The following is a 17,231-nucleotide window of genomic DNA, read 5'->3' as shown; positions in this document are numbered from 1 at the left end:
GATCTAAAGAAATCTAAATAAATTAGGGAAAAGACCATTTCCATACAAAGAAGTGAAATTTGTCCCCAGTGGAGCTTACAATCTGATTTCAGCATGGAAATCACACGCAGTCATAAAAACGAACAGGATAAAATATAAAAAGGCACGCTGTAATAACATTCCCATTGGTTAATAATAAATATCTCCCTGGTACAGGTCCTTCATTTTCTAAAAAATTGATTTAACCGTTAGGTTAATGAGGCCCTGTTCTAGCGGCTATTTCTACTGCCCCGTGCGCGAGTCACAGGCCCATAAATAATGTTTATGTGATGCATTTAATGCAGGAATAACTCATTAAGGACTTACAGTATTGGGTTCAGGGATTGTCTACAGTGGTCCGGGGTCTCCTGGGGTCAACTAATCATGATGCTTCTAATGTGGAGACGGGAGTCATGAAAAATTAAACGGAAAATATAAGGATGTCACTCAGCTTTGATGATACATAGACTCTGTGGGGAACATACTATTTACATATTCACCCTTTCATCTGATAGGAAGCAGATTGCCCTTGTTGTAAACTGTAAGCTATTCAGCCTAATAAATGAGAGCTTGATTAGCAAACAATATATGCTTTAACAGAAGACATCTCTCTGGTGGAAGATCTGCTATTATAGGAGTTATATATTGGGGCAAAACCTAGCAAGGTATTTCATTGTGTTTGAGCCAATTACATGTCACTCTGTGCTTATCCCACATCAAGGCTGGAGACTGACATCCAGTCGTTAACTAGGTCATTTCTAAAAAGCAATCAACTGTGTCCTCAGTACTGAAACTATCTATAGCTGTCTGCACAATGACAGCAGGGGTCCTCATAAACATTAACCCCCTCCAGCATCCGAGACTGCCTGTACTCTCGATGGGAAACGGTCTAGTAGATGATAACTCTGACTATCTCTCATGTATTATAAGGGATAATGTACCCCCTACTGTAAATGATAAGGATATTAGAAGTCACTGAGGGGTTGTTCTGTGACCACATAAAGGCACAAGGCTGCAGGCTGAGTTATACAGGGAACTCTGAGTATCACTCATGTATTATAAGGGATAATGTACCCCTACTGTAAATGATAAGGATATTAGAAGTCACTGAGGGGTTCTGTGACCATATAAAGGTACAAGGCTGGAGGCTGAGTTATACAGGTAACACTGAGTATCACTCATGTATTATAAGGGATAATGTATCCCCACTAATGCTGTGATATAGTTATATATATATAATATAGTTTATTCGTGTCTTTCATGGTATAGGCAGCCTACATGATATCACCCCTGCATGGCTTTACTCATTCAATGTATCATTCGCCCCCCCATCCTTCTCTCTGGAGAAGTAACCGAATCCTCTCTTTTCTTTTTTTCCTTTTCCTTTTCTCTGCCTACACACTTCCAATTTCCCTTGGTTAATATCATCTTGCAGATCATCTCTAATGACAATACTCACTCCATCTCTGTTGTCCAACATCACAGGCTGCATATTAATGAAAGGTGCAAGGGTGCGCTCAAGGCCACTACCAATAAAACAGGTGTAGGGAGGCTCAGCCAGGTCAAGGATCATGTACAGATCTTAATATAGAGATATTACATCATTCAGTGTTGGACTGGCCCACTGGAATACCAGAAAAACTCCCGGTGAGCTCAGGGGTGAGTGGGCTCTACTGCTTTAAACCATCTGGACTGATTCACAGTCATTCCCTCTTTATATATGGGAACAAACAAACATGTACCGAGTTGGTGCATATACATACCGTAGATTAAATTGTGCACTCATCATACACCAAGGGGTGTGCTTAACATAGCACTAGTTATTAATAGGGTACTGGACCATACGACCTGGGTGAAAGCTCTTCTGAAATAAGAACGTAGGGTCCCTGTTACAAATGACAGCACCTACAGCCTTGTGGCATGGCAAAATGGCAGCCACCATTTACAGAAGAAGGAAAGTAAGTAAGTAAGTAAGCTTTATCAGAAAGTTCTATATAAATACACCAGTAAACCCTCAAAAGAAACACAGTATTTCTTAACTTCTATTGTGTACACATGGGCGTCTGTATCAGACTTCCTGTTTCCTCCAGGGCTAGGGCTTGAGCATGCTCAGTTTGCTCCTCTCTCCCTTTCCTCCTCCCCTCCCTGCTGTAATCTGAGCCCAGAGCATTGAGTGAGCAGGAAGAGATTCAGGCAGGAAGTGATGTCACACCAAGCTAATATGGCAGCTGCTATCTTAAACAAACAGAGAGAGCTTCTAGAGCTGTTTAGGCATGGTAAAGCATTCTGTTGAATACATATAGTCTTATAGCTTGCACTTTTGTGGCTAATCTATTGGCAATACACTGCTTCAGTGGCTTTCCTTCTCCTTTAAAGAGTCCAGATGTGCATTTGGGGAGAGAATACCCCTTTTCCTTAACTCATTACATTTTTAGACATCTTTTTCTGTTTAAATGTGAATTGACTGATGCTGTTGTACATTTACTTCACTACTCACTTGCTCAAGCTACAAATATTAATTATAATGGTATTTTCAGACAAAAGCAACACACAGCTGATAAATCGCATGATTTCTGTTTTAATTAGTAGCCTGCATGATGGAACACAGAGAAATATCAAGGCTGTTTTTTTGCAGCTGTTTCAAGGACATCGAGGAGGGCGTCATGTAAGCGACAGGGATATTGCTCCGCTTTCCCATAACCCTCTCTAGATCCGGCACCCACTGGTTCCCCACCCACGTATTCCCCAAGTGCCAACCCTAAGTGGCGTTTGAAGAGCTGCACAGGAACAGAAAAAGCCCAAGACTGGGAAGCTATAATCACTAGGAAGCTTCTAGGCTTTCACTGGTGAGAATTCCTACAAAGCAGTTAATTAAAGCCCTGCTCCTTCTCCCTCTGTAACCTACACTGGTATCAGGGAAGTCTCATAAAAGAGATATATGTAAATATGCTTGAAATATTCTATGAAGTCAGGACAGTCTGTTCTTTCTGTGTAATCAAAAGAAAAATATTATTACCTTGTGCTCTATTGCTCCATTTACTACCATGCTGTCTAAGCAGTTAAAGGAAAACTATAACCCTCAAACAATGTAAATATATTGCATAAAAAAAGCTCATTTGTAAAACCCTGCTCATAGCTCATAGCCTGTACAGTTACCATAGCACTACATCAGAATGGGCATTGCACCATACAAACCGCAGGAACACTAAAAACTATCAGCAGGAAAACTTGAGGGTATGTTGACCTTTTAAAAAGCAGCAAGCTGGATTACAACACACTAATAGCAGTGAAACAATGCGTGAACTTTTTAATGTGAACTATATAGCATTAACTATAAATTTTTTTTAAAGGAAAGAGAAAAGTATAGAGCACCAGATTCCCACCCTTCTCTCACCCAAGTCTCATTGACTGGTCAAGATCCATCCTATACAATTACAGAATTATGGATGTTGCCAAAAACAACAGCAAGAAATGGCAAACCCTATTGTTTTAACCCAACAACAAGCTCAACAACCTTATTTTTTGCTTCACTGCTCTCCAGAGCAATAGTACAGGCCTTTTAATGCACCCTCGGTTTTCTGAGGAATGGTGGGTGCATTAAAATGGATAAGATCACTTTTATCCTTTGTATAATAAATACTTGGTATTTAGACTCTTTTCCTGGAGTGAGAAGATACCAGCTAAAGGTGGCCATAGACGTAGAGATGGATCTCTCCTTGATATGCCCACATTGAAGTGGGTGATATCAAGGCTGATCCATCATAATAGATCCAATACGGGCGGTCGGATCATGGGACCGCATACAGGCATAAATGCGGTTGCGATCCAACAGGATTTTTTAACCTGCCCAATCGAGATCTGGCCGACTTTTGGCCAGATATCGATCGGGGAACACGTCGGATGGCCCCAAACACGGGCCAATAAGCTGCCGACTCGGTTTGTATGGGGGCCTTTAATCTTCTTGAATGACATTTGTTTGTAAAGTAGTAGCTATCCAACCAGGGTACTTAGACCAAGATCTTCAGATAATGAAGGATTGTGGAAGACTCTTCAATGTTTCAGCACAATGACACAGAGTGAGGTCCACAAAGGAAGGGTTTGCTGCTAAGATAAGAGTGGAAGAACCTGACTGGCCTCTACAAAGTCCTGACCTCTAGCCAAATGAACCCTTATGGGTTGAACTAAAATACACATTGGGAGACAATCCTGATCCCCAACATCAGTGTGCAACCTCACTAATGCTCTTGTAGCTGAGTAGAAGCAAATCCCACCAACATTCCAACATCTAGTGGGAACCTTCCCAGAGGATTGAAGGTTGTTTTAGCAGCAAACGGAGGAACACCTTACTTCTTCTGCTGCTGCCGCCTTTGGATTTGGAATGAGAGGGTGTTTGGACACTTGTGGCCATATAGTACATAGCATGGAAAGTTGAGGATCTTAAAAACTTAAAATTATACACATTAGAGGCAGAAAAATTGGAGCTGTCCTGCTCCAGTAACCCAGATAATGAAGGTTTGTGGAAGACTATTCAATGTTTCAGTACAATGACACAGAGTGAGGTCCACAGCTAAGTCTTCTTGAATGACATTTGTTTGTAAAGTAGTAGCTATCCAACCAGGGTACTTAGACCAAGATCTTCAGATAATGAAGGTTTGTGGAAGACTCTTCAATGTTTCAGCACAATGACACAGAGTGAGGTCCACACAGGAAGGGTTTGCTGTTGAGATAAGAGTGGAAGAACCTGACTGGCCTCTACAAAGTCCTGACCTCTAGCCAAATGAACCCTTATGGGATGAACTAAAATACTCATTGGGAGACAGTCCTGATCCCCAACATCAGTGTGCAACCTCACTCATGCTCTTGTAGCTGAGTGGAAGCAAATCCCACCAACATTCCAACATCTAGTGGGAACCTTCCCAGAGGATTGAAGGTTGTCTTCTGCTGCTGCTGCCTTTGGATTTGGAATGAGAGGGTGTTTGGACACTTGTGAGCGTATAGTACATAGCATGGTAAGTTGAGGATCTTAAAAACCTATTATTATACAGATTAGAGGCAGAAAAATTGGAGCTGTCCTGCTCCAGTAACCCATAGCAACCAAGCAGCATTTAGCTCGTATTGCTCTAGTGCAGTTCGAATAATTAAAGCATATGGTTGTTGCAGTGAGTTGCTGGGATAAGGGATTCTCTTCATCACCCTGAAGTTCACTGGTGTATCTAGGTCATTAGGTTTCCTTTTCTTCTGAATAATTCATTAAGAAACCACTGACAACCCAAAACTGCTTAGAACAGATACAAACGTGTGTCTCCAGCCATTGCCCCAGCCAGAAGCACATTGGGAGTTCAGGATCCCGTCTAATAGGACAAAATTACATGAAAAAGAACTATGTCTTATGCCAAGGATCTCTGGCTCGGTGTCCCAGTAGGTAGAAGCTCCCAGGGCCCTGCAAACAGTGGCCAAGTACAGAAGGGCAAGATGGTGAAGGCAGGTTAAATGAAAACTATACCCCCTGAACAATGTAGGTAAGATATTGCATTTACTTTATGTAAATAAACCATTTTCATAATAATATACTATCTGTTGCTTAAATATTCATTTTGGGGGTAAAGGCTTTCCTTTAAGTCTAAGGTGCTTAGGGTCCTGAGATTACTAAAGGAGTAGACTGAGAGGCCTGTCTTGTTCCTGCAAATCCATTTCTATGAATGCTTCCGTGATGAAGGGTTTTAGGTTTCCTAAAGGAATGTGAACACGGAAACACAAGCTGCCCTAACCAGGAATGGTATAGTATAACCCACACACACACACATACATAGGGAATGCTATAGTGTAACACACACTCACACACACACATATACACAGCCGTGCCTCTATATCCAACCATATACACCCAATGCCTAGACATACCATCCTTTGTCTACCACTTTTATATGGTATAATAGAAGAGGATTTTCTCACGGCCAATAACAAGTGACTAAGGAAAGGGATCACTGGCTAGCCCAGAAACAATATGGTGGCGGTTCAGATGCCGTATTATTAACAATAAACAATAACAATATCTAGCCGTGCCTGAACGTGAACTTCTATATTATATCTATTATTTTACATGGATACAGCTTACAAAGAACAACTGCAGTAACTGAATCTTCACCAAGACGGGTTCAACAACAGCTGTCTTGGGCCTTAAATCCCCCATCATGCTCGCTCAGGATATAGCAGCGCCACAACAGCTGGGCTATGCACCATTGCTACCTTGTGCAATACGTGGATTTAGCGCCAGTAACCATAAATGGAAAGAGCCTTGGAATTTCAGTGTTTTAAAGGAACAGTTCAGTGTAAAAATAAAAACTGGGTAAATAGATAGGCTGTGCAAAATAAATAATGTTTCTAATATAGTTATTTAGCCATAAATGTAATGTATAAAGGCTGGAGTGACTGGATGTGTAACATAATAGCCAGAACATTACTTCCTGCTTTTCAGCTCTCTAGTTAGTCAGCGACTATGGGACCCCATATGGGACATAAATGTTTAGTGAGTTTGCAATTGATCCTCAGCATTCAGCTTAGACTCAAAAGCAACAGTTATGGCCCATGTGCCCCCCCCTCAAGTCACTGATTGGTTACTGCCTGGTAACCAACCAGGGGAAACCAAGAGGGCTTAAAGGCAGGAAGTGGTGTTCTGGCTATTATGTTAGACATCTATACTAGAAACATTTTTTATTTTGCACAGCCTATCTATTTACCCAGTTTTTATTTTTATACTGAACAATTCCTTTAAGGAGAACTAAACTCTAGTAAGATATATGGTTAGAGATGCTGTATTTTATATAATGAATTTACTGTTCCGGCCTATAACAATAATGATCCTGGCATTCCAAGTTGCCCCAGCAGCTCCAAATCTTCTGAACTTCTTAGGCCATCTTTTGTGTGTCAATGGCACTGCACATGCTCAGTGAGCTCTGGGCTGCTGTTGATTTACCAAGCTTAGGGATCAAGGAAATACACTGGGTTCTGATCTGCCATGTAATGTGAATCTGAATTAATGACTAATTAGCCCTGTGTTGTGAATAGTATTGTGTATACATACCGTATAGTGTGAGTGGGTCCCTAAGCTGAGTAAGTGACAGCAGCACAGAGCATGTGCAGAAAAGAAGATGGGGAGCTACTTTGGAGTTGCAAGTCCTTCCTGCTAAAGACCTGGTGCAAAAGCCCAAAACATAAGGCCTTACATTTCTAGCCTAATTTTTTGTTGAGGTTTATTTCTCCTTTAAGAATACAGATATAAGGTCTTACATTTGTAGCCTAATTTTTGTTGAGTTTTAGTTCTTCTTTAAGAATACACATTTTTCCCAGGTGGCTCAGTGCTTTGCCCATCAGTAGGGTGTCATTCGTTGACCTTGGCTCTAACAGAAAAAGTCAGAACTATAGACAACATAGGGGACAAGGAAACAGAGGATTCAGCCATTGGAAATGAAGGCTCTTAGCATTTCGTAGAGACATATTACTAGACTGAATCATACCATGTTCTCATCCCAATATGGCCCACGCATTCCACACAAGGCTGGTTTTCATTAAATTGTACAACATTCCCTGACACAATAATGTATACCGTGCCTACGATTCTGATTCATAAAGCTCTGTACATATACATTACCTCTTTCTCCGACATGCAGAGCTGTTCCCCTCGTATAGCCACGTAACGGTTCTTCCATATCTCCCTGAAGATGCCTTTCCCGCAGTATTTCCGAATCCATCCCACTTTTTCTGGCTGGCAGGGGGCCTGGTTCCCATCCAGAGGTCCCTAGAGAGAGAGTCAAGAGATAAAACACAACTGAATATAAAGGATTTATTAAATTAATATTAATCAGGTTTCCAGACTTGGCCGCAAGGCCAGCTAAGGTTAAGCCTCATATGTACATTCCAACAAAGGGTAACTAACCCAAACTGCCTAACCAAAGTGAGTATTAAGCCCGAGATAAGGGAGTAGTTTGCCAGAGCCACATCACAGGAGCATATTCATTAAATATCATTATACGTCATGTTGGAACATATATTTGCAAGACACATACACATATATAAATCAATCCTTTTCCATATCCACTACACCAGTGTCTATCCAGCTTTTCCTGAACTACAACTCCCAGCTCACAAGTGATGTTGGGAAGCTGGGAGTTCTGTAGTTTGGCAACAGCTGGAGAGGTACATGGCTCTAGAGAGTAAGCTCTTGGGAGCAAAGTCACGTCTGCTGGTAGATGGTGATAGCAGTTGTTGTTTTGTTGTCATACATATATATATATATATATATATATACATACAGATGTCATACATATATATATATATATATATACATACAGATACACATACTTGGATATATGTATACACAATATTAGTTATTGTGCAATGAAAGCTGTGCTTATACAATACTATATATTTTAATGTGTATAAGGTCCAGAACAGAATGTGAAGCTATTATTATTAACATGTACTGATAAAGCACCAACATTTTCTGCAGCGCTGTACAGCTGAACATTATATAAATCAAACATATAAATTGCATACAGATACCAAGCGATAACAGGGATAAAGAGGGCTAGGCTCAAAAGCTTGCACTCGAAAATATATTCTCTCTAAATGTATACACAATGCAATGAATGTGCAGCAAATTGCAGTACACAGTTACAGTATATAGTATTATTAGAAGAAAATTACATCTAAATACATATATAGGAGAAGATAGATCATAGACTGCATTATTGCTCACATTGATATCGATAAATAATAGATAGATAGATAGATAGATAGATAGATAGATAGATGATAGATAGATAGATAGATAGATAGATAGATAGATAGATAGATAGAGAGATGAAAAGATAATAGATAGAATTAATACACAAGATGAATTCATATACAAAACAAAAGCTAAATGGCATTAATGCAATGCAGTGGGGGGGGGGCTGAAGGTGCCAGCATACGATATATATATATAGATTATTATTACTGCATGTCTCCACGCTGCATCTGTGTGCGGCTGGGGGCAAGTAAGGATGGGGCCAGTAATTGGGCAGCTCAGACACATAACAGCAGGGAATGTAGGGCAGACGCTGGGTGGCCAGACACAGGCAGATACAGGAGAGGGGAAATCAGTGTATATAGGAGAGTGTATGTATATATATATATATATATATATATATATATATATATATATATATATATATATATATGAGTAAGAATCACTCACCCTCTTTGCAGAAAGGTTCTTCTTCATGCTGCCAGCTCAGGGCTGGGGATATGGAGGCCAGAGTGTGCAGGGGAGGATGGGAAGGAGCTGCCGGGTGTCTGTGTGTAGCAGTGAATGTGCAGCAGTGAATGTGCTGCTGTGTGAGCTCACTGCTCCCTCTCCTCCAGACTTCTGTTCTGCAGATCACACTCACAGGATCTGGTTTCACTAAGTCCAGCCAAGCCTCTTTAACACACACACACTCATGTCCCCACACTCACAGCAGCAGCAGAGACACACACACACTCACACACACAGAGACTTCCCCCTCCTTGTCTCTGCCCTCTCTCTCATTCTCTGTTCAGTAGCTCCATCTATGGTGAGTCTGTGTGATGTCACATCAGAATAGAGAGAACATTACATTACAGCACGTGAGGGTAACTCCTTTGTTTCCCATTTATTCCCCCCAAGCTGCAAGACAAGGAAGGGGGGCTGGAGTGCTGGGAAAACAGGAGGAGGAGGAGGAGTGGGATTTATATTGGGGAGGGGGATGTGTGTCTGATTGTGTCATTCCCAGACCCCCTACTGATACTACTGACCTCTCATCTGCAATCACATGGCATCTCCCACCCTAACAAAAATGATCCCTGCTTCTCCAGGCTTGTGATGGTGCTACAGCCTGGGGAAGATGTATAGTGTAAAATCATGGTAGGGATCTATCGCCCATGTGTCTCCACTTGTTTAAACTCTCATCATTATATTACCCAGCTGTTCCTGGAATGTATAATTTAGCCACAACCCAGGGGCCAACAGGGTTATACACAGAGCCAGTGATACTGTCTATAGATATTTATTTCTATTATATTATACACAGAGCAGGGGTATAACTGTATTATACACCGGGCCAGTGATATCTCTATTATATTATACATACAGCAGGGATTTATTTCTATTATGCATAGAGCAGGGGTATAACTGTATTATACACCGGGCCAGTGATATCTCTATTATATTATACATACAGCAGGGATTTATTTCTATTATGCATAGAGCAGGGGTATAACTGTACTGTATTATACACACCGTATTGCACACAGAGCCAGGAATGTATCACTACTATATTATATATACAGCAGAGATGTATCTCTAGTATACAGGTATGGGATCAGTTACCCAGAAACCCGTTATCCAGAAAGCTTGAATTACAGAAAGGCCATCTCCCATAGATGCTATTATATCCAAAATTTTAAAAACAATTTCCTTTTTCTCTGTAATAATAAAACAGTAGCTTCTACTTGATCCCAACTAAGATATAATTAATCCTTATTGGAAGCAAACCCTATTTTTATGATTTTCTAGTAGACTTAAGGTATAAAGATCCAAATTACAGAAAGATCCGTTATCTGGTTAGCCCCAGGTCCCAAGCATTTTGGATAACAGGTTCCATACCTGTTTTATAGATAGAGCATTGGGGTATTTATATTTATTAATTATATATGGAGCAGGGGTTTATCTGTACTGCATTATACACAAAGCCAGATATGTATATGTATTACAGTATATATAGAGCAGGGGTATATCTGTAATATACACAGAGCCAGGGATTTATCTGTATTATAATACACATCCAACAGGCTTTCATTGCTATTATATTATAGATAAGAGCATGGGGTATATCTGTAGTATATTATACAGTGAATCAGAGATGTAACTTTATTAGAGCCAGAAGTATATCTGTATTTTGTTATATAAAGAGCAGAGGTACCGTATATGAGTATTATACATACAGCCAGGGGTATATCTGTATTGTGTTATATAAAGAGCAGAGGTATATGAGTATTATACATACAGCCAGGGGTATATCTGTATTGTGTTATATAAAGAGCAGAGGTGTATGAGTATTATACATACAGCCAGGGGTATATCTGTATTGTGTTATATAAAGAGCAGAGGTGTATGAGTATTATACATACAGCCAGGGGTATATCTGTATTGTGTTATATAAAGAGTACAGGTATATGAGTATTATACATACAGCCAGGGGTATATCTGTATTGTGTTATATAAAGAGCAGAGGTATATGAGTATTATACATACAGCCAGGGGTATATCTGTATTGTGTTATATAAAGAGTACAGGTATATGAGTATTATACATACAGCCAGGGGTATATCTGTATTGTGTTATATAAAGAGCAGAGGTGTATGAGTATTATACATACAGCCAGGGGTATATCTGTATTGTGTTATATAAAGAGCAGAGGTATATGAGTATTATACATACAGCCAGGGGTATATCTGTATTGTGTTATATAAAGAGTACAGGTATATGAGTATTATACATACAGCCAGGGGTATATCTGTATTGTGTTATATAAAGAGCAGAGGTATATGAGTATTATACATACAGCCAGGGGTATATCTGTATTGTGTTATATAAAGAGTACAGGTATATGAGTATTATACATACAGTCAGGGGTATATCTTTATTGTGTTATATAAAGAGCAGAGGTGTATGAGTATTATACATACAGCCAGGGGTATATCTGTATTGTGTTATATAAAGAGCAGAGGTGTATGAGTATTATACATACAGCCAGGGGTATATCTGTATTGTGTTATATAAAGAGCAGAGGTGTATGAGTATTATACATACAGCCAGGGGTATATGAGCAGAGGGAGTATCTAAATCATAGGCAAAGTAAGGTATCTGTACTATACACAGAGCAGGAGATGCCTATGCATTATACACAGATAGGGAGGGGTGAGTGTTATTAGGCAGTAAATTGCTGAGAAGCCTTATAACGCTAGGGGAAAAGTGCAGTTACCATGGATAAATCTACGTATTGAAACAAATCCAAGTGATCGAGTGGAGAGGCTGCATCACTACAGAGGATACAATGGCATCCCTATCTATGCCGTACATAACAGTGATTTATGGGACCTGTTATCCGGAAAGCAATTATCCAGAAAGCTCCAAATTGCAGGAAGCCCATATCCCAAAGACTCAAGTTTTAATTAAATAATTCAGATTTTTAAAATGGATTTCCTTTTTCTCTGTAATAAAGAAACAGGAGCTTGTCATTGACCCAAACTAAGATATAATTAATCCTTATTAGCGGCAAAACAATCCTATTGGGTTTATTTGAAGTTTAAATGAATTTGAAGCAGACTTAATGTATGGAGACCCAAATTATGGAAAGATCCGCTATCCAGAAAACCCCAGGTCCCGTGCATTCTGGATAATAGGTCCCATATCAAACAACCACAGATGTTGCAAAAAAATATATATATATAGCTGTGGAGCAAGCTTGGAGTGATGCAGGACAGTACACTTTCATTTAGGAATAAGGCACAAAGTTAACATTAGTATGGCCTTTACAGTGAGGTGTGGAATGAGCACAAACGGGGCAGGGGTTTTCTTTAAAGATGTTAATGACGGGTTGGATCCCATATGTGGAAGAAATAGTCAGCCAGTACAGCACATTTCCTGCATTACACATCCTGCCCTGTGAATACAAAGGCCAGGGATTTATACAAGTCATGAGGTTTTACAGCGGGGAACCCATAACACTAATTGCTCTCACTTGCATTTAAATGGGCTGTTCACCTTTAAATTAACTTTTAGTAACATAGTAAGTAAGGCTGAAAAAAGACACACGTCCATCAAGTTCAACCTTTTCGTTTTTTTTTTTAATCTGCCTAACTGCCAGTTGATCCAGAGGAAGGCAAAAAAACACCATCTGAAGCCTCACCAATTTGCCTCAGAGGGGGGAAAAATTCCTTCCTGACTCCAAAATGGCAATGGGACCAGTCCCTGGATCAACTGTACTATGAGCTATCTCCCATAACCCTGTATTCCCTCACTTGCTAAACACCATCCAACCCCTTCTTAAAGCTATCTAATGTATCAGCCTGTACCACTGATTCAGGGAGACAATTCCACATCTTCACAACTCTCACTGTAACAAACCCCTTCCCAATATTTAGGCGGAACCTCTTTTCTTCTAATCGGAATGGGCGACCTTGCGTCAGCTGGAAAGACCTACTGGTAAATAAAGCATTAGAGAGATTATTATATGATCCCCTTATATATTTATACATAGTTATCATATCACCCCTTAAGCGCCTCTTCTCCAGTGTGAACATCCCCAATTTGGCCAGTCTTTCCTCATAGCTAAGATTTTCAATACCTTTTACCAGCTTAGTTGCCCTTCTCTGTACCCTCTCTAATACAATAATGTCCTGTTTGAGTGATGGAGACCAAAACTGTACGGCATATTCTAGATGGGGCCTTACAAGTGCTCTATACAGTGGAAGAATGACCCCCTCCTCCCTTGACTCTATGCCCCATTTAATACAACTCAAGACCTTATTTGCCCTTGATGCTGCTGACTGGCATTGCTTGCTACAGCCAAGTTTATCATCTACAAGGACTCCAAGGTCCTTTTCCATAATGGATTTGCCTAGTGCAGTCCCATTAAGGGTATAAGTGGATATTGTTACATCCCAGGTGCAGGACTTTACATTTATCAACATTGAATCTCATTTGCCACTTAGCTGCCCAGATTGCCAGTTTGTCAAGATCATGTTGCAAGGATATCACATCCTGGATGGAATTAATTGGGCTGGATAATTTTGTGTCATCTGCAAACACTGATACATTACTTACAACACCCTCCCCTAAGTCATTAATGAACAAGTTAAATAGAAGTGGACCCAATACTGAGCCCTGAGAGACCCCACTAAGAACCTTACTCCAAGTAGAGAATGTCCCATTAACAACCACCCTCTGTACCCGATCCTGTAGCCAGTTTCCTATCCATGTGCAAACATATTCCAGTCTCTTATTCAGATCAATGTATGGTTGCTGGCGTAATTTGGACCCTAGCAACCAGATTTTTTAATTGGAATCTGGAGAGCTGTTGAATACAAAATCTAAATACTTGAAAAAAAAGTAATAAAAAATTAAAACGAATTCCAAATTGTCTCAGAATATCATTCTCTACATCAAACTAAATGTTAATTTAAAGGTGAACAAAGAAACTGGAACTGAAGGAGAAAAGATTAACTGCACCGGGGAGAAACCACCCCTGCAATTGTGTATGTGACAGCAGCAAATGTAATTGCCCATATAAACTACAGCAGACTCCGGCATAGGAAGCAGGTGATTAGTGAAAAGAAAATGAATTTACACAAGCAAGTTCACTTTACATAGATTGCAACTTCCAGTTTACAGATGAATTAGGTTAGCGGCGAATGAAGGGGTCGTTTTCTGAAAGGGGCCCAAAAACGGTAAGAAAATGTGATTTCAAGCAACTTTCCCAGTATACATTCATCACATTGTTTCAGTGGGTATTTAAAAGTTGTGTGTACATGTAATTGCTATTGAAAACAATATGGGGGTTATTTGCTAAACCTCAAATTTATTTGGTTGGGCTTTTTGGGGCAAAAACTCAAATTTAACGACTTGTCGAGGTCCTGTATAAGTCAATGGGAGAGGAACCTATCTCAATTTGAAGTTATCGTGGTTTGTGATGGTTTTTGCCCAAAAATCCGAAAAATTCAGGTTTCCGGGCAAAAGCTAGAAAACTAAAATTGAGCGATTCGTGGGAAAAAGTCTGAAAGAATTTGGACGATTCGACAACTAACTCACTAGTGTCACCTAGGCTAAAACCTGCTATAAAGGTAACGGCAAATCAAAGTTAGAGATTAAAGGGGCTGGTTACCTTTAAATTAACTTTTGGTATGATGTAGAGAGTGATATACCAAATGTAATTGGTTTTCATTTTTTATTATTTGTGGTTTTGAGTTATTTAGCTTTTTATTCAGCAGCTCTCAAGTTTGCAGTTACATCAATCTGGTTGCTAGGGTCCAAACTACCCTAGCAACTAAACATTGATTTCAATAAGAGACTGGGATATGAATAGGAGAGGCCTGAATAGAAAGAGCAGTAATAAAAACTAGCAATAATAAATCTGTAGTCATACAGAGATTTGTTTTTTTTGATGACCCCATTTGAAAGCTGGAAAGAGTCAGAAGAAGGTAAATAATTAAAAAAAAACATAAAAAAGAGAAAATGAAGACCAGTTGAAAAGTTACTTGGAAGTAGCTATTCTTTAACATAGTAAAATTAAGGGGTGAGCGGCCCCTTTAAAGGTGTGCCATTAAAGGGCCAGAAGCATTAGAGCCTTTAATATGCACATGAGTAGCCCCTTTTAGCTCTTTAAAAAATACACACATTAAATTCACTTTGTGAATCTCTTAGGGCAGAGACACATGCTCAGATTCTGGGAGATTAGTTGCCCGGCGACTAATCTTCTCTTCTCCGGGGCAACTAATCTCCCTGAACTAGAGTCCTGCGCGGGTCAATTTTTTGGAACCCGTACCCGCAACCTGCAATCCGGACCCGCAACCCGCATTCTTACCCGCTTGGACCCGCTACCCGACCCGCAAGTACATTATCCGCAAACCAGACAAATCAGGAAGTGCTGTCATTGTAAACCAGAAGTGACATCATCGGAAGTAGGCGCAATCAGAAAAAAGGAGTAAAAATTGCTATTGAGAAGACCCGCGGTCCAACTCGCAAACCCGCAGAACCGCCGACCCGCATCTGGAACTTCTACCCGCAACCTGCAGGTTTTTGCAGTTAACCCACAGGTACCCGACCCGCTGCAGGACTCTACCCTGAACTGCTTTCCGCCGGCTAGTGAGGCAATTTCGGGCGACTTCGGAAAAAGAAGTGCTAAGAGTACCATCCCGCCAGCGATTTACATTCTAGTTGGCAGAAAGGCAGGGGTGGCAGTTCAGGGATATCGCCCCGAAGAAGAGGAGATTTGTCGCCAGGCGACTAAGACCCCGAATCTGAGTGTGTGTCTCTGCCCTAACAAGCATCTAATTCAAGTGTAAACTACAAGGCTGAACAGAAACCAGGGCAGTCTGCAGCACGCATCTAAGGGCTCTTACAGACGAGCGTTTTTAGCTGTGCTCTGGTTCCATGCGTTCAGCCACTGGGCAACGCAGGAGTAGACGCACTGAATTCTTTTCAATGGGGCTGTACTCACACAGACGCACGTAAGCACCGAACGCAGGAAAAATGCAACATGCTGCGTCCCAACCTGCGTTCGGCGCCTACATGCGTCTGTGAAACCCCAACACAGGGGAGTGCAGCTAAAAACGCTCGTCTGTAAGAGCCCTAAATTAGATGTTTTGGGCTGTGGATTTCATGCGAGAAGTAAAAAATACATCAGGTGAGAATAATAGAAGTTGAATAGAACAGGACGATCTTTATAACAGCATAAGTAATGTAATGGTTGAAATGAACATGAAATAAAGTCAGTGAAAGGATGGTGTAACCTTTCCCCCCTCTGTCCCATGGTCTGTACAAAAGCCCTTTAATCCTTCTGATGTGACACAGAATAGACTCTGGGAAGGGAGAGAAGAGAGGATTTTTGTTAGGGAGACAATAAGGGGGGATAGAGTCCGTCTTTCTTCAGAAGTCGCACTTCCCAGGCAAAATGAACTGCCCTCTGATCACTGACGGGAAACCCAAATGCTCACATCATGGCTGCCATTGGATGTTACACTGAATAATAGAGGATCCAATTAAATGCATGATATTATAGATGCAGCCTGCATGGGAATGGATTCTTAAATGGGTGGTTCCCCTTTAAGTTAACTTTTAGTATGTTATAGAATGGCAACTTTTAAATTGGTCTTCATTATTATTTTTTTTATAGTTTTTTAATGATTTGCCTTCTTCTTCGGATTCTTTCCAGCTTTCATATGGGGGTCCGTGACCCCATATCAAAAAAACAAATAATCTGTAAGGCTACACATTTATTGTTACTGCTACTTTTTATTACTCGTCTTTCTATTCAATTCTCTCCTATTCATATTCCTGTCTCTTATTCAAATCATTGTATGGTTGCTAAGGTAAGTTAGACCCTAGCAACCCGATTGTTGAAATTGCAAACTGGAGAGCTACTGAATAAAAAGCT

At 40.4% G+C, this 17,231-nt stretch overlaps 1 protein-coding gene across 2 annotated transcripts in view; it reads right to left on the bottom strand.

The window, feature by feature from the left end:
* plekho1.L (pleckstrin homology domain containing O1 L homeolog) overlaps positions 1–9,735 on the bottom strand; it is a 31,730-nt gene extending 21,995 nt beyond the window's left edge. Inside the window, exons 1-2 of one of the 2 annotated variants that reach the window (XM_018231402.2) lie at positions 9,254–9,735; positions 7,667–7,813 (exon numbers count right to left, since the gene is read on the bottom strand). In XM_018231402.2, the coding sequence (XP_018086891.1) occupies positions 7,667–7,813; positions 9,254–9,280 (174 nt within the window). In that variant the 5' untranslated portion in view covers positions 9,281–9,735. The remainder of the gene's footprint in view (positions 1–7,666; positions 7,814–9,253) is intronic. The other variant, XM_018231401.2, reaches the window with a different exon arrangement.
* Between the last annotated feature and the right edge of the window lie 7,496 nt (positions 9,736–17,231).

This window comes from Xenopus laevis, chromosome 8L, assembly GCF_017654675.1.
Source record: "Xenopus laevis strain J_2021 chromosome 8L, Xenopus_laevis_v10.1, whole genome shotgun sequence".
NCBI classification, from domain to species: Eukaryota; Metazoa; Chordata; class Amphibia; order Anura; family Pipidae; genus Xenopus; species Xenopus laevis.
This window is presented reverse-complemented; position numbering and strand designations above follow the sequence as displayed.